Genomic DNA, 21019 nt, shown 5'->3' with positions numbered 1-21019 from the left:
ACAGCACTCACTGGCTGAGCGCGGTGCGGCCGGTCTCAAAAAGGAAAAAAAAAAAAAAAAAAGAAAAAAAAAAGAAATGACTTGATATTGTCTAAGCTTTTTAAAAAATTACTGATAAAAAGTTCTAAAGATAGCATATGTTTTTTTTTCTTTTAGAAACACTTTTTCATTTATTTTATTCAGTTTGTTTTTACTTTATTTGAGGAAGATTTCCCTTTTCTAACTGATGAAAAAAGCTATAACAACACTAAATGTTTGCTCTGAATTATAGCTTTTTTTGCTGAATTCATGAAATGAGTTTGGGTTGACAAGGGTTGGGTTCCCCACCCCCCTGCTACCCCAAATTTTAGAGAAAACTGGAAATCCTTATTTTGTAGTATGGATACTGAGACCAAGTGAGTAAGTAGCAAAGCAGGAGTGGAGCTCAGGTCTCCTCCTCCAGGATCTTTTTTGCTATAATATGCTGCCACCCTCACAATCTGCTTAACTAAGTCAGATGATTAAGGAAATGATCACTGAATTCAAATATCCCTGTATTTAAAAGAGTGCTGTTTAGTTATCCGATGCTGAACTCTAGAGTTCAAACATAAATATTCCTCATTGGCATCACTGAATCACACTAAGCACCTACATATACAAAGAGCATTGTTGTTGACTTTAGAGAACTGAAAACAGTGTTTCTTATGACTAGAGAGTGCTGGACCAGGAATTACAAAACTTGAGTTCTGATCTCAGTTCGGCTCAGTAACCTTAGTCAAGAAAAACAAATTTAATCTGTTTGAGCCAGTTTTCACCATTTACAAAATGAGAAGGATGACAATATGACATCCAAGGCTCCTGCCAGGACTTAGTCTAAGGATCTATGAAACCCAGAGGCGGAGAAATGGAGGGTGTGGGGGAGACAGTGTTTTCTTTTTGTTCCCAAGGACTTTGCACTAGTCATCTACTTTTCTCATGTTATCTCCCTGTCTGGAAAGTCTTCTAGTTGCCTCTATTCCTATGCAAAAGCTATTCTTATATATCCTTTAAGCCCTAGTTTACATTTCACTTCCTCTATGAAGTCATTGTAGCACACATTATTTCTCCTTTTTTGAACTCATTTATTACCCTTACTTATCCATTAATCATGGTAAATTGCTGTGGAACATATCTTCCTTTTATACTTCATCTACAGGCAGTAGGTTAATATAGAAGAAAAAGAACAGACTATGAAGATAAATAGAGTTAGCTAGGTGATCTTAGGCTGGCTACTCTAAAAATATGTATTTAAATTTTTTAATAGGTAGTACATTTTCGAATAGGTAAATTTTTTTTTCTCTAAAGCTTAATAAAAAAGGGAGGTGCAGTGAAAAGTCTTCTTTTACCCCCGGTCTGCCATCAAATTTGTTTTCCCTCACAGTTATTAGTTTCTTATGTATCCCTCCAGAATGTCTTATTTTTTTCTTCTTTTTCTTTTACACAAAAGATGGTGTACTCTCAGGTATCTTGTTTTTTTCACTTAATTTATCTTGGAGATCTTTTCACATCAGTACATAGTGAGCTTCCTCATGGTTTTTAATGTTTTAAGGATATGCCATAATTTAACCAGTGGTTTGGAATTTTTCTTTAGTAAAGTCTCAAATGATTTTAAAATTTGAATGATCTTTGAGTCTGATCTGAGAAATATGCTCTTCATTTCTCTAAAACTTATATTTCCATGGTACATTACAGTTTTTAAGCACTTTACATCCTTGAAATCGATCCTCAAAAAACCTCTTTGGGGTAGATAATTACTGTATAGGTTTCACTAGGTAAATAGAGAAAGGAAATGTCTGTTTAGGATTTTGCTGACTGTGGTGCAAGATTCTTCAGTAAAAGCTCCACCGTGTTCTTTTCATGTGCTCTACTGGCAAGTAGAGGGTTTGCCTGAGAAACACAGCCTGCTTTGTAGGGGCTGATGAAAGTCTTCATTACTGCATTTATAACCACTTGTGAATTTACTTCCTTTCCTTTACCTACTTCCTTAAAACCAGTAGAGCATGTAGAAAAGGATCTCCACATAAATAAGCTTTGTGAAACAAAACAAATTTAGAAAAAAGATATGCAAATGTTCTCTTTATAGATTAAAAATTTTTAATCTTAAATCCTAAATAAAATATGTGTATGCAGAAAAATGTGACTTGCTTAATGGAATTGAAAGTGTTTATTGAGATGGATGTGGCTCCTTAAGTAGTCAAATATTTAGGGCCGAGAAAAATAGGGAATATTTTAACCTGAGATTTGACATCTAGGAAGATCTCTGTTAAAGAAAGTACAGCCTTAGCTATGTAATTTGTCCTGTTCAGAATGGACAAATGAAGTGGAAGTGACTTTTTTATTTTTTAATTTTTATTTAATATAAAGCAAGATTGGTATTGAGATTGGCCAAACTGCTAATTCAGCTACCTCGATGTTGAAGTGTTCACTTAGGTTATTGCAAGACCAGTAGCCTTTTATATTTACATGCTGTGGAATGCAGGTTTTCTATAAAAAATTTTCAACCATTTTGGCAGCTCCTGAGATATTTTTGCTATTTATTTTTCTCCTATTTCTAAACCGGGCCCTTGATTTCTTTCTCTTTTTATATTTATGTTCTTTTATACTCACACTAAAATTTAGCCTAGAGTCATAGAATTTTAGAGATGTTTGGACACTTAGAGATTACTAGTAAATATTTGGTATACGAGGGTACTTCAGAAAGTTCATGGAAATATTTGTGTTACCTTTCAATTCAATTTTTCCAAGAAATTTTGGAAGTACCCTCAGATATGTACATTAATTTGGCCCCTTGTATTGAATAAGTGAGAAAACTGAAGTCCAGAAATGTTGGGACTTGCCCAGGTCAGCTACCTTATCCAGAACCCCTGGCTGCAGCTGCCCAGTACCAGGTTCTTTCTCCAAACAGCTCTAATTGGCTGATTCTGCTCTACTTCGGGAAAAGTTTAATTTTGAACACATTCTCTTGCTCTTTTCCCCCCTTTTCTTTCTAATGTGGACCAATTAATAAAAGACTTCAAGGAGTATTACAGTCACAGATCTTGCATGGAGTGTGGCTCATAATAGGCATGTAACAGAGACTTGTTTGAGGTGAACCAAAACTGAGAAGGGAATGAGAAAGAATCACGAGTAACAGGTGGGAATCTGGCAGCTGAGCTGTACTCACCGTGTATTTGCTAGTTTATTTTGTCTTTTTCTATCAAGGGCAGAGTGCAGTATGTTGTGTTCAGACAGTGAAGGTGTCATGTGCTGGGTAGTAGATGCCTTTCACCTGTTCTCTTTTTCCCCTTAGGTCCTTTCCCATAATCTGTGCACGGTGCTGAAGGTTCCGCATGACCCCGTTGCCCTTGAAGAGCACTTCAGGGATGATGATGAGGGACCTGTCTCCAATCAGGGCTACATGCCATATTTAAACAAGTTCATTTTGGAAAAGGTATGATTCTAACCTTTTCTTGCTTATAGCATAATTTGATTTGCGCATTTCAAGCAAGCCCCAGAGCCCCTCTTTGGTGAGTTCACTAAGGAGTTGAGGTGGGAGGCATCGAGAGATAAGTCAGCAAGGAAGAAGGAATGAGAGACTGAGATGCTTCCTGTTCCTCCCTCTCGCCACTCTCTTCTAAAACCTAGTTTGGTATTTTTCCAACTTGTTTCATTCTTTGAAGTTAAGAACTGTTTTGTGTTTATCTGCACCTGTCTGTTCTCAGGGTGCTTTTTTTTTTTTTTCTTTTTTTAAAAATCTGGTTCCACATGTATTGGCAATGGTTTTTAAAGCCTGGGTATGATGGAGTAAAATGTGAATACTAAAGGTGATGATAATTACCTTTACTGTATAGATATCACACAGCAAATTTTTTATTCTAGACGTTGCAGGGTACCACTTGAATACTTCCTCTGGGGTATGTTCTGAGTAAGGATGCTGTAAAAACCTGTCATGTGTTTGGAAGCCGAATATAACCCATTGGCGTTTGCTGCCGTGTTCAGTTTTTCCTTTGGGTTGGATAATTAAAAATTGACACAAGAAAATGTTGAATTTAATGTGTGTAAAAAAGACAATTATTTAAACTGATGGCACATTTAAGTAAATTTTAAAATCGGTGATTAAAAAATTATTAAAGGTAGTACATGCTTGCTATTACATAGGCAATTAATACAGAACTATATGAAATAAAAAGTGAATATTTCTTTAATCTTTGTAGTCTGATTCTGTAGGAGTAACTACTGCTGCTGAGAGTTTGGTGAATATCTTTGTAGACTTTTTTTGAATTACATGAAAACACATGCAAACACCCCCCACACCCTTATATAATACATAGTGTTTTGTTTCTATACAAATGGATCATACTATACATACAGTTCTGCAACTTACTTATTTTAACTGAACAATATATCAGTGTTATCTTTCCACAGCATGTACATTTAGTTTAGATATGAAAGTAATCATTTATTTGTAACAAAAGTTTGGGAATTCCTGCTTTTTGCCTGTTTATAACACCAAGCATGAAATTTTTTGGTATATTTCAAAAATCCATTTCAAAAAGTGACAGTGATACTTTTAAATTAAAAATAAAGTACATTAAAAAAACTCTATTTTCCCATCACCTACATACCACAATTGTTTACATATTTTTCTGTGGCTTTTTTAGATTTTTATTGCTAGTTATATGTATACTTTTTCGATAGTTTAACATCTTTTTACAATAGCAAAGTACAGTAATTAATGTTTATAATAATATTTTAAATTAGTAGTTTGAAGAATGACAGAATGTTGGGATTCTTTTTAAAAATCATGAAAAAATACGTTATATTTTTCAGAAATTTTGCAGGAAAGATGGCCAAAATTACAGTGTGTTCATTTGTGTGGTACCCTTTGTATATGTATCTGTTATTCCATATCAGCCTAACAGTACAATTTCCTGATCTTTCTTTGTGTGTGCATGTGTATATATATGTTTTATATGTCATAAGTGTTTAACTACTTCCCCTGCAGAGATAATAGCATTGCCTCGATCATGCTTTTTTCTCTTCTTCATATTATTTCTTTTTTAATTGGCAAATAAAAATTGTAAATATTTATGGTGTGTAGCATGACGTTTTGGAATATGTATACACTGTGGAATGGCTAAATCAACTAAGTAACGTGCTTTACCTCACACACTTTTTATTTATTTGTGGTGAGAGTACTTAAAATTTCTCTTTAAAAATTTTCAAGTATATAATACATTGTTGTTAACTATAGTCATCATGTTGTATGATTATGCTTTAAGAAAAAAAAAAAAGAAAGAAACCATGTAATAAGGGAAATGTAAGATTTACTTGAACTTCAAAAGCCACATATTGTATAATTCCATTTATTTGAGATGTCCAAAATAGGCAAATATATAGAGACAGAAAGTAGATTAGAGGTTGCCAGGGACTCGGGGAAGGTAGGAATGGGGAATGACTACTAAAGGGCTTGGGGTTTCTTTCTGGGATGATGAAAATGTTCTAGAATTAAATAGTGGTGATGGTCATAAAGCCTTGTGGTGAATTTTATAGAATGTGAATTATATCTCAATAAAGATTTAATCACATTGTACAGAAACTGATGTGTAAGTGCTCAAAACTTCACAGTATGATGTTGTGTTAGTTTCTGGAGCTATTTTTTTTGCCACTGTTGTGTTCATTGATCAGGTAGCTCATTTGGGTTATATAGTTGTATTGTAGGTAAATATGTCTTACATTCAGCAAATATTTGTTGACCTGCTGTGTGCGTGTGTTTAATCTTAAAAATTATAGACAATAAGCAAAATTATATCTGTTATGAAAATATTATAGAACATACTGGGAAATTCTCAGAAACCTGGAAATGTGTTTGTTTTCAGTGCTGGAACTTGTGTGGGCTGGGCCGGTGGATAGAGAAACACAGTTTAATATCTTGAAGTGTTGTACCCTACTACTGCATTTTGTTCTCCTTAGTGTAACATTCTTTAAACCTCTTGAATTTTAAGTTTTAAAATGTTCTTTGTTTTAGTATTTAGATATTTTAAAGTTTTGTAACTGGGGGAGAAAATATAGTAGTATTTTCAAAGTCCAAAATGAGCCACTAAATTTGGAGAAAAACTTATTCACGGAGTGAGTGAGGATGTGATGGAACAGTGAGCCCTTGTTTATTATTGCTTAGCCACCTGGAGTGGAATTTTGCCAGCCCTGCAATCCAAGTAAAGCAGCCAAGGTTTCCATGGTGTGGGTTTAAATTGAGCAAAGATTAGTGTCTTGTTTTGAAACTTGGTTGAAAAAATGTCAATAGTGACTGACGAATGTTAACATAAAACTTAGAAGTTGTCATCGGTTGTGCAAAGAAAATATGAAATAATGATTAAACATTTGCAGGGTATGGTTTCATATATACATACTTCTCATTTGATGGTCATGTTAATCCTGCGAGGCAGAACCATAATTATCCCTATTTAACTCAGGAGGAAACAGAGCCTAAGGTCACCTAGCTAATAAGGGGTAGATAGATTTTAACCTAAGCCGTTTAACTTCTCCATCAGTGTTCCTTTAACTGTACTATTGAGGGGTTAATTATGCCTTTCAGAATTATTATGTTTTTTTCCAGTTCTTTGAATACATAGGGGAAATACTCGTATTATTGGTGGAAAGCAAGGATAGAGTTTTGTAACAGCTGTTCTGATAATCTTAAACCATCTCAGTTTCCATCCATTTCTCTAAGGTTCTTTCGCTAATGTTTTAAGATGATTCTCTTTTAATTAGTGTCTGGTGTTCCTTACTGTTCTTTCTTGGTCATTTTTTTCCCAGGTTGTTTTAGGTGTTTTCTGCCTTTGATTGGGAGAATTATTCTGAAGGGGTTGGGACAAAGATATAAATTATATCGAAACTCACTTTCCAAAGAGTAATTTTTACACTTGATTTCTATATTTACTTCTTTATAATCATTCCTGTTGTTCATCACATTGATAGAATTTATTTTCAGCTTTCCTTAAGACTTCAAATGATTAACATGTCTGTTGCTCACTTTCCAAAGAGTAATTTTTACACTTGATTTCTATATTTACTTCTTTATAATCATTCCTTTTGTTCATCACATTGATAGAATTTATTTTCAGCTTTCCTTAAGACTTCAAATGATTAACATGTCTGTTGATGTTTTACCAAATATTTTGCGTCCCCTGAGTGTTAACTTTTTTGTTTGTTTGTTAAATTCCTTCTTCAGTAAAAGAATGGAATTCTATAAACATGTAGGAAGAAACTTCTGTGGCTTTTTTTCTCTCTTTTTTTTTTGGCAGAGACACACACTATACCTGGATTATCTGACAGGGAATAATTGAAGAAAGTGGTATTTTGTTACCTTTTTACTGTTTAGTCCCAATAAACTACATCACAAACTAGTTCTGCTTCAGCATATTTATGAGGCAATCTAATTGTTTCATGAGATTTAATGGCTGATTAGACTTGCTGGTCTGAATGACTGTCAGTTCCTTTCCTTGATTATACATATTAAGGCTTAGTCTGGGGCTGATCAGTTAGCTCAGTTGGTTAGAGTATGGTGCTGATAACACCAAGGTCCAGGGTTCTGTCCCTGTACTAGCCAGCCACAGCCATTTAAAAAAAAAAAAAAAAAAAAAGGCTTGGTCTGGGCTATATGATTAAAACCAATAATCCATTGGCAATGTGCCAAGTTCTAATTGGGGTATCTGCTGCTTTCCAACAGATTCCTTTTTTTTTTTTTAAATGTTTTTGAAACATACATGCACACAAAAGAAAAACACACAAAGAAACATTTCAGTTAGATATATTGCCTCTCATCTAGAAGCTGGGAGCCTTTGCATTTGCTTTTCTAGTCTGACATTTATGCTTTTTCCCCCTACCGTGTACTTTCTTACCAGATACTTGCTGATCATGTGTTAGTTACAGTTCTTGCATAAAATGTGGTTTCACGTTTCTTCTGTTAGTTAAATGACTATGCCTTCAGCACTCAAAATACTTCAAATGTGCGCCTAACGACCATCGTTTAATAGGAAGTGGTACCACTCTTAAACACCCAAACCCATGCTTCTATTTATTTACTTAAGTTTATTTATTTATCAATATTATTATTTTTTACATTCTAAGATCTTGTTGCAGAGCAGTTGGGGGGTGAGAAGAGAAGGGGGAAGGAAATAGGCTGGGAGAAGGAGTAGGGAGTTGCGGCTGTGGCACCTCCAGCATGGGAGACCAGGGGGATTCCAGTGGTGGCTTGGTGGTCATCACTGGCTTAGTTGTGGGTATCGGGAGGACATGGCCGAGGCCTTTGGCTCCCCCACCGCTCTGGCTCGGGAGCCCGGGGCACTTCCTGTGGTGGCTTGGTGGCTGGGCTGGTTGTGGTTGTCAGGGGGCATGGCTGAGGCCCCCAGCCCTCCCCCTTCCCTGGCTTGGTAGCGCACAGGGCTTGCAGTCCTTCTAGGTTTTATAGTTGTTCTGTGGTGAAGTGAGACCTTTACTAGTTAATATCAAACTTTGTCTCTGGTCTGTGGGTATTTTGTTTTTTCTTTCAGATTATTCTTCTTTGGATTATTCGCTGTTCCTACCACTTAAACTCTGCACTGGAACTAATTTTTGTCCTTTGCATACTTCTAAAATGGGGGAACTTCCTGTGGGGACCAGCACTTAAGCCCTGAGCTAAACTGCTGCTTTGCTGCTGATTCTTTGGGGAAGGCTTTTTGTGCAGCTCAGGTTTTAATGGTTGACCTTGTATGTACTTCTGGGTCTTGTGAGGTCCAGTACACCTGGGTTGTGTGGAAACTCTGGAGTGGACCTCAGACTTTTCAGCAAACCGCACCCCCTGCAAATCTGTATTACTGACCAGTCTACACAGAATGGTCCTGTGCTGATTGGGGCACAGATCAGCTGTCCATGCTGTGCCCCAGTGTTCCCCTGGTGGGCCCATCTCCCCCAGTGCCTGCACTACAAACATTTCCCATGGGATGGGCTGTGTGCCCGTCCCTTGCAATGACTCTCTGGACTCTGAGTGGCTCCTTTTTTTAGTTGTTCTGGCTCCTCACTCCTGTGTGGGTCCACGGGAACCCTGTGAGTGGTCTCACTGACCTGAGGGCCACCAAGGCCTTCTTCTCCCCTGTGGCCTCCAAGCAACTTCATCCAAAGGGCACAGCAGCAGCTTTTGCCAGCTCTTGCTCTGTGTGCTCACCAGCACCAGCCTTGAAGTGGCCGGGGCTTGAAATGGTGGGAGTGATCCTTTTTTTCTCTCATTGTGGCTTCTCCCACCTTCATGAACTCCGTAGGTCTCTTCTCCTCTTCCCCTGAGCTCTAGTGGCCCCAGCTTGGCTGTTGTTGCTTTTTAATAGTTGTAAATTGGTTGATTTGTGGCAGAGAGTGATGGTCTATTCTGTCATCTTGACTGGAACCGCCCCAAACCCATGCTTTGCATGGTTCTTTCTTATTGTCCTTTACCTATGTTATCTTTTCTTTCATTGATATTTGAAAGTAATGTAGTTTTAATTTAGCACAGTGACCAAGTTGGACTCTACATTTTCATCATATTTGTGAAGCTATAGAAGACTATGAACTTCTGAGTGAATAGGGGGTTTCATGCTGAGAATAAGGATGACTTTATGTTGCTGAATACTTTGACCAACAGTATAAATGTAACAGTCATGTAGTTTAAAAAAATATTGTTTTTTAAAATAACACCTGTATTGAGATATAATTCACATACCATGCAGTTTTCCTGTTTAACATGTATCATTTTGTGGTTTTTAGTATATTCACTATTTTGTGTAACCATCACCACAATCAATTTTAGAATATCTTCATCAGTCCTTCCCCCAAAATCCCATGCCCATTAGCAGTCACACCTCCCTTCCCCACAGCTCTAGGTGAGCACTAATCTACTTTCTGTCTGTATGGATTTGCCTGTTCTGGACATTTAACATTGATGGAATCATACAATATGCAGTGTTTTGTGTCTAGCTTCTTTTACTTAGCATTAATGTTTTCAGGGTTCATCCATGTTGTTGGATGTAACAATATATCCTTCCTTTTCATGGCTGAATAATATTTCATTATGGATATATACTACATTTTGTTTACACATTCATCAATTGATGAACATTTGGGTTGTTTACTTTAGTGCAACCATGTTGACTTTCTCTCAATTCCTCACATTACCAAGACCCTTCCTGTCTCAGAGTCTTCAGACATGCTGCTTCCTCTGCTATAATGTCTTCTTCACCCATAAAACATAGCCAATTCTTGTTCATCCTTTAGATCTCGACTTGATTGTCACTTCCTCAGGGAGGTGTCTCCAGATAACACCCCTCTTCCTAGAGCTAACCAGCTCTCTTATAATGTGTTCTCATAGTATCCTGTGCTTTTCTGTCATAGCACTTACCAGATGTCATCATATCAGTGGTTGGGTTGTTGCTGTGTTGTTTAGAATCTAATTCTCCCTCTAGAGTATAAGTTCTGTGATGGCAAGGACTGGCTTGCTGTTGTCTGACTCTTATCACAATGACTGGCACCTGGTAAACCCTCACAATTATTTGAATGAATGAATGAGCAAATGCACACTGCATACTAGGCAGAGGGGATGCAAAGATGAATAAAATATAGCCTTTGATTTCACAGAGTTCATGATTTTGTGTGAGCCTTAGTGAATATAGCTCAGGGAAGAGTTTGAGGTTAGAAATGTATGTGTGGCATATAAGAGCTCACCCCTTTACCCTTCTCTGTTTTCTTGGCTCTTGTATTTTTGCTCTGGTTTAAACAGTTTTATGAAACTGTTATTTTTTCCATTGAGATATAATTCACATAACATCTACCATTTTAAAGTGTACAATTCATTGGTGGTTAGTATATTCACTGCGTTGTGCAGCTATCATCCCTATCTAATTCCATCATCCCCCAAAGAAGTCCAATACCTATTAGCAGTCTGTCTCAATTCTCCCTTTCCCCAATCCCCTCGCAACCCCTAACCTGTTTTCTGTTTCTATGGGTTTGCTTATTCTGAACGTTCCATATTAATGGAATTATACAATATGTGGCCTTTTGTGTCTGGCACCTTTAAATTTAACATTTTCAAATTTTGCAAAGTTCATCTGTGTTGTAGCATGTGACAATACTTCATTACTTCATTCATTTTTATGGCTGGATAATATTCCAGTGTATAGATGTGCCACATTTTGTTTACCGATTCATTGGTTAATGGACACTTACCTTCGTCTTCTTCATTTTTATTTATTTTTTTTACTATAACCATCCTAGTGGATTGAAAAGCTATTATTTTTAAGCCTTTCAAAAATTGGTAAAGAGTAAATGATGGATTGATGTAAGAAACAATCCCTTGCACTTTGTTTTACATCTTTCTGAAACAACCCCTTATCAACCAGCCCTTTGACATTTCTGTTCACTTTCTAGCACTGACAGAAAAATTGTAGAGCCTGACTCTACTCTGCCTTCACCTGTACACCCCTTATTTGCCCTTCAGAATTAAGCTTGATTTGTACCTATCCTTTATCCTCACCATCTGAATCAAATTTCAGGACATCCTGTATTCCCCTTTATTATAGCATTTGCCTATACTGTTAGTTTGTCTTCCTCATTATACTAGATTTTATTTTATTAATTTATTTTTAAATTTTTATTGAATCATAATTAATTATACATATTTTGGGGGTTCAACATTGAGATATGTTGATCAAATCAATATTACTAGCATATATATTGTTACAAATCATACTTCTTTTATGCCCCTTGTCTAATCTCTCTCCTTCCTCCCTCTCCCCCTCCCCGCTCTAAACATAGATTTCTTTTCTCCCTCTGAAAGAGTAATGGTTACTCTGTTGATTTGTTGCCTAGATGATCTGTCCAATGCTGAGAGATGTGTTCAGGTCCCCCAATATTATTGTAGAACAGATGCTTCTTCTGTCACTCTGGAATGGGCTTTGTGGAGAGAGACATTCTCTTCTTTCTTTGGTCTCTGCTGGTGACTCTCGTTGTGTCAATGCACTCCAGTGGCTGGCACACCATCTGCATGTGGTTGTGGCATCTAGCAGCTTTCGCAGCAGCTGTGGTTACTGTGGTGGCTGTGGTGGGCCACCCACATGGAGGTGATGTTTTTGGCATGCTCCTTGGCACTGGCAGTGTGCCTGGTTGTGGGAGGGGGGGTTTGGTCCTCGGATCCAAGCCTCAGGTCCCCGGGTGGGCCCTGAGGTGCTGGTGGTGTGCCTGGTTGTGTGGGGGGTTCTGGTCCCTGGCTCCAGGACCTTGTGCAGCCCCGAGGCACTGGCAGTGTATCTGGTTGTCAAAGGGGGGTCCGGTCCTCAGCTCCATGCCTCAGGTCCCTGGGTGGGCCCTGAGGCTCTGGCAGTGTGCCTGGGCTGGAACTAATTTTTGTCCTTTGCTTACTTCTAAAATGGGGGAACTTCCTGTGAGGACTAACACTTGAACTGTGTGGTTGGGCTAAATTGCTGGTTTGCTGCTGCTTCCCTAGGGAAGGCTTTTTGTGCAGCTCAGGTTTTAATTGTTGATTTTATAGGTACTTCCCATTCTCCAGAGACCTGGTACACCTGGGTTGTGTAGAAACTCTGATCTGGGCCTGAGTCTTTTCATCAAACTGCACCCCATGCAATTCTGTATTCCTGACCAGTCTCCTCTGAGTGGTCCTACGCTGATTTGGGGGGCAGATCAACTGTCCTTGCTGTGCCCCAGTGTTCCCCTGGTGGGCCTGTCTCCCCTACCGCCTGTGCTGTAAACCTTTCCCATGGGATGGCCTGTGCTCCAGTTCCTTGTGATGACTCATCGGCCTTCGAGTGGCTCCTTTTTTTCAGTTATTGTGGTGCCTCCTGTGTGGGTCTACGGGAACCCAATTAGTGGTCTTGCTGGCTTGGGGTCCACCAAGACCCTCTTCTCCCCTTTTGCCTCCAAGCGTCTCCATCTGAAGGGCACAGCTGTAGCTTTTGCTGGCTCCTGTCCCCAGTGCTCACCAGCTCCAGCCTTAAAGCAGCTGTGGCACAAAATGGTAGGAGCGGTTTTTTCTTTCTCTAATCGTGGCTTCTCCTGCCTTTATGCAATTCATTGGTCTCTGATCCTCTTCCGCTGAGCAATAGCAACCCCAGCTTGGCTGTTGTTGCTTTTTTATAATTGTAAATTGGTTGATTTGTGGGCGAGAGTGATGCTGGGGACTGTCTATTCTGCCATCTTGACCAGAAACCTTTTATACTAGATTTTAGAAACTAGAAACTCTTTAAAGTAGGTACTGAGCCTTATTTGATGTGGGACACCCTCCTCCCAGCATAGTGACTAACCTGTAGTACACAGGTAATAAGTTTGCATATGCTTAGTTCTGTAGTAAAAAACAGGTTCTAGAATACATGTCTTGAGCTGCATTTCACCTCTGTGACAGATATAGATGCAGACATTGCTGCACTTTATACAAGATGGTCTATTCTTTCCCCCTTCCTACACAAATATTGTGTTCTGTATATACTCTGATCAGCACCTTGTTTTTTTCCCTACTTTATCTTTTCTTTCTTTTTGGAATGTGATATGTACAAAAGAATATATGTAGGTTACATAAAAATTATAAAGCATAATAATAAAATGAACATCTGTGAATGTACTGATCATCTCAGGAAGAACATCACTAATATTGTTGTTGACTCCATCTCAGTGCTCTTCCCTTTTCTCATTTCCCTGTCTCCCTCCAAGAGGAAACCACCATTCTGAATTCAGTGTGTGTTTTTCTCTCACATTAGAAAAAAGTGTTACCATATATGTATATATTAATATATGGTTAATTTTTGTTCTGGGGACTTATAAAAGTGGGATTGTGCTCTGTGTAGTCTTTTGTGACTTTCCTTTTTCACTGGACATTGTAAGATTCTTCCATATTATGCACTTTGCTTCATGTTATATCTTGGTGATTGTCAAATATCAGCACATGAAGAAATTATGTTGTTTTTTTCCTGTTATAGTTCTGTATATGGTCAGAACATCATATAATTTAATAATAATCAAGTACTTTGTAGCATGTTTTTATTTAGCAAGATTCTTCCACATGTATTTCTTTATTCTTGTTCTTAGACTTTGAAAACCATTAGTTTTAGTATATGGTATGTGAATAATAATAATTGAATAATAATGCTTTATGTACTGTTTGATGTTGAAAACTAATGGATTTTGTACTTTTAAAAAAATTGTGCTAAAAAATGCATAACATAAATTTACCTTCTTGACAATTTTTAAGTGTATAATACAGTATTTTTTATTATATGCATGTCGTTGTACAGCAGATCTTTAGAACTTTTGTACAACAGATCTCTAGAATTTTTTTATCTTGCATGACTGAAACTCTATACCCATCAAACAATACTCCTTTTCCCCCTCCCCCTAGCCCTTGGTAGCTGCTATTCTACTGTTTTAATGAGTTTGATTATTTTAGATACCTCGTATTATAAGTGGAATCATGCAGTATTTACCTCTTTTGGCTTATTTCACTTATCATAATGTCCTCAAGGTTCATGAATATTGTAGCATATGACAGGATTTTCTTCTTTTTCATTGTACATATGCTCATCTATCACATACTTGTATTCTTCATCTATTCATCCTTTGATGGACACTAAATTAGGTTGCTTTCACCTCTTGGCTATATATAATCCTGAAGTGACCATGGATGTGCAAGTGTCTCTTCAAGGTCCTGTTTTCAGTTCTTTTGGATGTATATCCAGAAGTGGGATTGCTGGATCATATGGTAGTTCAATTTTTAATATTTCAAGGAATTTCAACACTGTTTTCCATAGCAGCTGCACCATTTTACAATCCCACCAACAGTGTACAAGAGTTCCAGTTTCTCCATATCCTCACCAACCCTTTTTATTTTCCTTTTTTTAAAACTGGTCACAATAACAGATGTGAGGTGATGTGATATCTCATTGTGCTTTGATTTGCATTTCACTCAGGATAAGTGACATTAAGCATCTTTGCATATACTCGCTGGCCATTTGTTTATCTTCTTCAGAGACATCTCCATTCAAGTCATTTACCCATTTTTACATTGGGTTATTTGTTTTTTTTTTTTTTTGTTATGGAGTTATAGGAATTCTTTGTGTATTATGGATATTAACCCCTTGTCCAATATATGGTTTGCAGATATTTTCTTCCATTCTGTAGTTTGTCTTCTCACTGTTGATAATTTACTTTGATGCACAGAAGTTTTTAAGTTTGATGTAGTTCTGTTTATCTGTTTTTGCTTTTGTTGCCTGTGCTTTTGCTGTCATATCCAAGAAATCACTGCCGTTCCAATGACATGACACTTTTCCTCTATGTTTTCTTCTAGGAGCTTTATAGTTCAAGGCCTTGCATCTGCATGTTTAATCCATTTTGAGTTAATTTTTGTATATGGTATTAGGTAAGGGTCTATCTTCATTCTATTCCTAAACTGGGTATCCAGTTTTTCTAACATCATTTGTTGAAAAGACTATCCTTTACCCATTGTATATTCTTGGCACTCTTGTCAATGACTGTTTGACCATATATGTGGGATTTATTTCTGGGTTCTTTATTTTGTTCCATTGGTCTGTATGTCTGTCTTTATGCCAGTACTGTTTTTATTACTGTAGCTTTGTAATATGTTTTATAGTAAGGAAGTGTGAGGCCTCCAGCTTTGTTCTTCGTTTTCAAGATTGGTTTGGCTATTTGGGCTCCTTTGAGATTCCATATGAATTTTAGGATAGGTTTTTCTATTTCCACAAAAAAAATCATTGAGATTTTGATAGGGATTGCATTGAATCTGTAGATTGCTTTGGGTAGTGTGAACATCTTAACAATAAATATTAAGTCTTCCAATCATGAACAGGGGATTACTTTTCGTATATTTTTGTCTTTAATTTTTTTCAGAAATGTTTTGTAGTTTTCATTGTACAAGTCTTTCACTTTCTGGGTTAGGTTGACTCCTAAGTATTTTATTATTTTTGATGCTATTTTAATTGTATTGTTTTCTTAATTTCTTTTTCAGTTTGTTCATTGTTAGTGTATAGAAATGCAACTGACTTTTGAGAGTTAATTTTGTATCCTGCAACTTTGCTGAATTCATTTATTTGTTCTAACAGTGTTTTTTTGTGGAATCTTTAGGGTTTTCTACATATAATAAGATCATGCCATCTGGAACACAGATAATTTTACTTCTTTCTTTTCCATTTGGGATATTTTTATTTCCTTTTCTTACCTAATTGCTCTGGCTCAGACTTCCAGTTCTACATTGATTAGAAGTGGTGAGGGTGGGTATCTTTGCTTTGTTTCTGATCTTAGAGGGAAATCTTTCAGTTTTTCACCATTGAGTATGATGTTAGCTGTGGCCTTTTCATATATGACCTGATATTATACTTTTTTTAAAGGTGTAAATGTCATCATTTAATATGTTTGTAACTTTGAACATAATTAAACTAAAGAGAAATAGTGGATTAGATTTTAGGGAAGGAATGAGGCAAACAGACAACTTACTAAAATTAAGTAAAATACAGGGAACCTGGATCAAAATGCTACTACTTATTTCCTGGGCAAATAATTCATGGAGAATTTGCTTGGTTTCAATTTGCAGACCCCACTGCAATCTGATGTTCATCCAAACTTCTTGGCTGTCTTGAAGGTAACTTCAAGATATTGCAAAACCAGTGGTCTTTTCTTAAACACCTTTTCCTTGATTTCTCTGTAGCATTTGGCTACATTCTTCTTAACTGTTTCATTGCTCAGTTTTCATTTCTTTGTGTTTTTTTGCTACTTTGACTGCTCTTTTGCCATAACTCCTCTTTCTCCTCTTGTTTTATAAATGTGGATATCCCTGAGGTTCTGTTTTTGATCCCATCTCTTTTCTTGCTGTACGTTCTCCCACAGCTATCTCATTGACTAACCATCACGGCTTCAGTCATCATCAGTATGCAGTTGATTCACAAATCTGTCTCTCTCTTATATTACAAATTCACTTTGGATAGCTACATCTAAATGTCCTACCAGAACGTCATGTTGAAGATGCCTATAACTAAATATGTTATCTTTCTTTCTCCCTTGTCTTGTGACTACCATGATCTAGGCACCTGCTCCCCAAAATCTCATGCTTTGTATCCATCCCTCTGTCCTTTATTCCTAAGATTATACTCTAGTTGGGACCCTTAATGTCTTTTGCCTGGTAGTATTGCAGTCATCTTCTGATCTTCTTTTTTTCTCCCTGCACCCTTGTACCTACTGAAATCTACCTTATATAATTCTGTTAGTATAATTTTACTAAAACGTAGAGCTAATTTTTACTCTTAAACCAAAAACCTTTTTTGGTTTTCTCTTGTACTTAGAGTAAAGTTAATTCCCAAATGTAGCATATATCTGACTTCAGATTGCCTCTTGTGTTTGATCTACCATTGTTCCTGTATCCATGTCAGCCTAACTCGGCTACTCACCATTCCCCAAACATGGTTGGTGTGCTGCTGCTGCCAAGCCCTTGCTCATGCCATTTCCTTTCCTGTCCTTTGGAATACCTTTCCTTGCATTCTTCAATAGCCTTTAAGGTCGACCTCAAATTCCATCTTTTCTACAAAATACTAATCTGAACTGTGTGTGACTTGTTTATTTTCTGTTCTAAAATCCTTCAAGTGGTGTTTTCCTACAGGCTGTTTCTTGAAATTATAAAGGTCTTTGTGATTTGGTCTTTGTTTGCTTTTCTAGCCATGTGTCTAGCTACTCCTCCTCAGGAACCCTATGGTTCACCACACAATCCACATAGAATCACTTCTTGTTCCTCAGAGTGAGCCTGAAGGCTTTCATGCCCATGTCATTTCCCCTGTGTGGCATATCTTCCACTGAGTGTTTTTTTAGGAGTGTGAGCAGATAGAATTGTTGGTGATGGTGGCTTTTGAACTAGTTCTGCATAGATGTCCTCCATCACATAGACAGCCTCCATCTACTGACTTCTACAAGCATTTTGGCATAGTGGAAAGAGCTGACATTTGAGCTTTAGTTAAAACTGTGGTTTTGATATTTACTAGCCATGTGAACTTGGTAAAAGTACTCAATTTTTCTGAATGCTTTTTCCTGATCTGTAAAATAGAGATGGTAATTAAGTTGACAGGACTAATACAAAATTTAAGTGAGAACCTGTGTATAAGATGCCTAGCATATAGTAAGCCTTCAACAAATGATATTAAGGGAAAAAAAAAAAAAAGAAGAAAGCTGCTTTCCCTGCATGGAATCAGTTCTGTTTGATGGGGGCTTGGGAAGTGGTGCTAGGGTGTATAAGATGCCTAGCATATAGTAAGCCTTCAACAAATGATATTAAGGGAAAAAAAAAAAGAAGAAAGCTGCTTTCCCTGCATGGAATCAGTTCTGTTTGATGGGGGCTTGGGAAGTGGTGCTAGAATGAGACAGGGTGCTGAAGGCAGAGCACAAAGGATATCTTCCTACTTCTGGGGGACTGGTTTTCTAACCACAAATTCCAGTTAGAGATCAGGTGAAACTTGTCCCTGCAGTAAGCTAGTGACTTCTTCCTTATAGTGCACATAACACTTGGTTCATATCTCTACAAAAAGAAATGCTTTGCTCATATTGTCCTGATGTCCACTCCTCCTCCTCCAGTACATCTTCCATATTGTCCCAGAATATGGCTTTTAAAATGAAGATTGTGTTGCTTCCTTGAACTGTTTCAGTACACATAAAGTCCCAATTCCTTAACATGAGTGATAAGGCTGTTCATTATCTGGTCTTCACCTACTTCTCTAGCCTCATCTTTCACTGTTTTCCATGCAATGGACACTTGCCATTTTTTTTTTTTTTTCTGTCTAGCATCTGAACCTTTTTTCTTATGTTTGGGAAATTCCACAGGGTCTTGGTGGGGAACAGGACCTGTCTCACCTCAGAAATGAAAAGTTCAGATACTCACTTTCCCTGCTCCTTGCCAGCTAGAGAACAGGAATATGACCCAGTCTCAGCCAGTAGGACTGAGTGACACAGAGGATCAAGGACAGGGGCAGTGGTAGCAGTGGTAACAGTGGTGGTGGCTTCATGTTACACTGGCAGTGGTGTCTCCACCAGCCTGTTCCTGTGAGTGGTTTCAGCTGCAGTTCTCGCTTCCTATCCTGCTTTGATACTGGCTAGTTTCAAAGCCTAGATTTTCCAACCCTTACACTGGATCTGTGAAGTTACCCATTTTGTAAATTCCTTTTCTGTTTAAAGGAACCCAAGGTGGTTTCTGTTACTTGCACTTATGCAGAGCCTTGACTCATACCACCCTCCAGCACCAAGTGCCCTTTTCACATTAAACTTCCTACAGCTCTTGCCAACTGATCATGGTAGTCTCCATTCCACCTCTGGGCTTTCTTATATTCTCTTCTACCTGGAACACCTTTTATCCCATTCTTGATCTGGTTGAGTCTTGATGGTCCTTTAGGACTGAGCTCTTGTCATGTCACTCTTTCTGCAAATCTTCCCCCAAATCTCAAGATTTTGTTAGCTCCTCAGCGTTCCCACAGTTGTCCTCTGTTTATCTCTATTATAGTACTTGGCACGCTATATTGAAATAGTCTTTATATTCCTTGGAGACATGGGCTAGTATTATGTTGAGTATCATTGCACTGTCCCTAGAAATAATAATCACTATCTAAATTTTATTTGTTGAATGGGTAAAAAGCTATTGAATTTTACAGTTATGTTAAAATTTGTCTACTTGCACATCTGTTTTCCCTAATAGACTGTGAACATTCTAAGAGCACAGAGTTGTTCATCTTTATGTCCTTAATTTATAGCACAATATTTGGCTTATAGTAGATGCTGAGGGAATGTTGAATGCGTAAATTAATGAACGAATGAGTGAATGAATGAATGGCAGGGCTGTCTTTTTAGAATTTCAGTTAAACAGTTTTTTCCAAAAGAAGGTATCTTCTTTGCACTGTGTAGGTAAAAATGAGGTATCTGCATGTGGCTTGCACTGAGTAATTGTCATTCTTAGCTCCATCTGTATACTAGTATTGGTAATCTATTTAGGAAAATAATGTGTATATATGAAAAAGTAACTGTTTGAATGATCAGTATTTTATGTAATAAGTGAGTGATATGAGTAGGTGTTGCTTCAGTGTCCGGCTAAATATAACATTCTTCATTGAGCCATTGAAAGTGTAGTACCCAGAGCAAATATGAAGGACATGGCTATTGGTTAACTGGATTGATTAATATGGAAGCCTGAGGGGACTTTGTCTTTCTATTTTTCTTGGCTTATATACTGCATATTTTGGACTGGTTCATTGGGGCTTTTCCTCGTTCCTTTTTAGGTCCAAGACAACTTTGACAAGATTGAATTCAATAGGATGTGTTGGACGCTGTGTGTCAAAAAAAACCTGACAAAGAGTCCCCTGCTCATTATGGAAGAAGATGCATTTAAAGTATGGGTTATTTTCAACTTTTTATCTGAGGACAAGTATCCATTAATTATTGTACCAGAAGAGGTAAGGTGTGACTTTGGGAGTTTTTACATGGCCATCTTAGCATTTAATAGACCTGGCTTGGAAGGATTTGGGTTAATTCAGTATAGATATGGAAGGAGATCCTTGACTAGTGTTTTTGGATTAGAGGCAAAACAACTTGAATCCAGAAGCAGCCCAAACTTAGTGATTTTGGGGGCAGGTAATACCTCTAGAGGTTTGCAGATAGGGCGAGACTCTTCTTCTCTAAGTTGCTATGGTTATAAATGAATCTCTCCTCCTGTCCAAACAGTCTCTATTCAGTACAAGTCACAACATAATTTTCTGTCTACTTGAATATTGGCAAAATCATACTCGCTAAGTGATGTTATATGGGAAACACATAGGATCCAGAATGTTGTTCTCAAAGCCATTTTATGTGAGTAAATACTATTCTTGTTTTCAAAGGCCAGGATGATGACTTTATGTACTTTTCAAAGTAAAACAGAACATCTGCTTGTTTGGTTCTGGGTTATTTTCCCTGAACTTCCAAAAGAAAAAAAAAAGGAGTA

At 37.4% G+C, this 21019-nt stretch overlaps 1 protein-coding gene across 1 annotated transcript in view; it reads left to right on the top strand.

Annotated features, from left to right (window-relative positions):
* SWAP70 (SWAP switching B-cell complex 70kDa subunit) overlaps nt 1–21019 on the top strand; it is a 75227-nt gene that overhangs the window by 17585 nt on the left and 36623 nt on the right. The window contains exons 2-3 of the mRNA XM_008576128.1: nt 3308–3448; nt 20319–20492. Coding sequence (XP_008574350.1) covers nt 3308–3448; nt 20319–20492 — 315 coding nt within the window. The remainder of the gene's footprint in view (nt 1–3307; nt 3449–20318; nt 20493–21019) is intronic.

The sequence above is a fragment of the Galeopterus variegatus genome, unplaced genomic scaffold (assembly GCF_000696425.1).
Source record: "Galeopterus variegatus unplaced genomic scaffold, G_variegatus-3.0.2 Scaffold1297, whole genome shotgun sequence".
Classification (NCBI taxonomy): Eukaryota; Metazoa; Chordata; class Mammalia; order Dermoptera; family Cynocephalidae; genus Galeopterus; species Galeopterus variegatus.
This window is presented reverse-complemented; position numbering and strand designations above follow the sequence as displayed.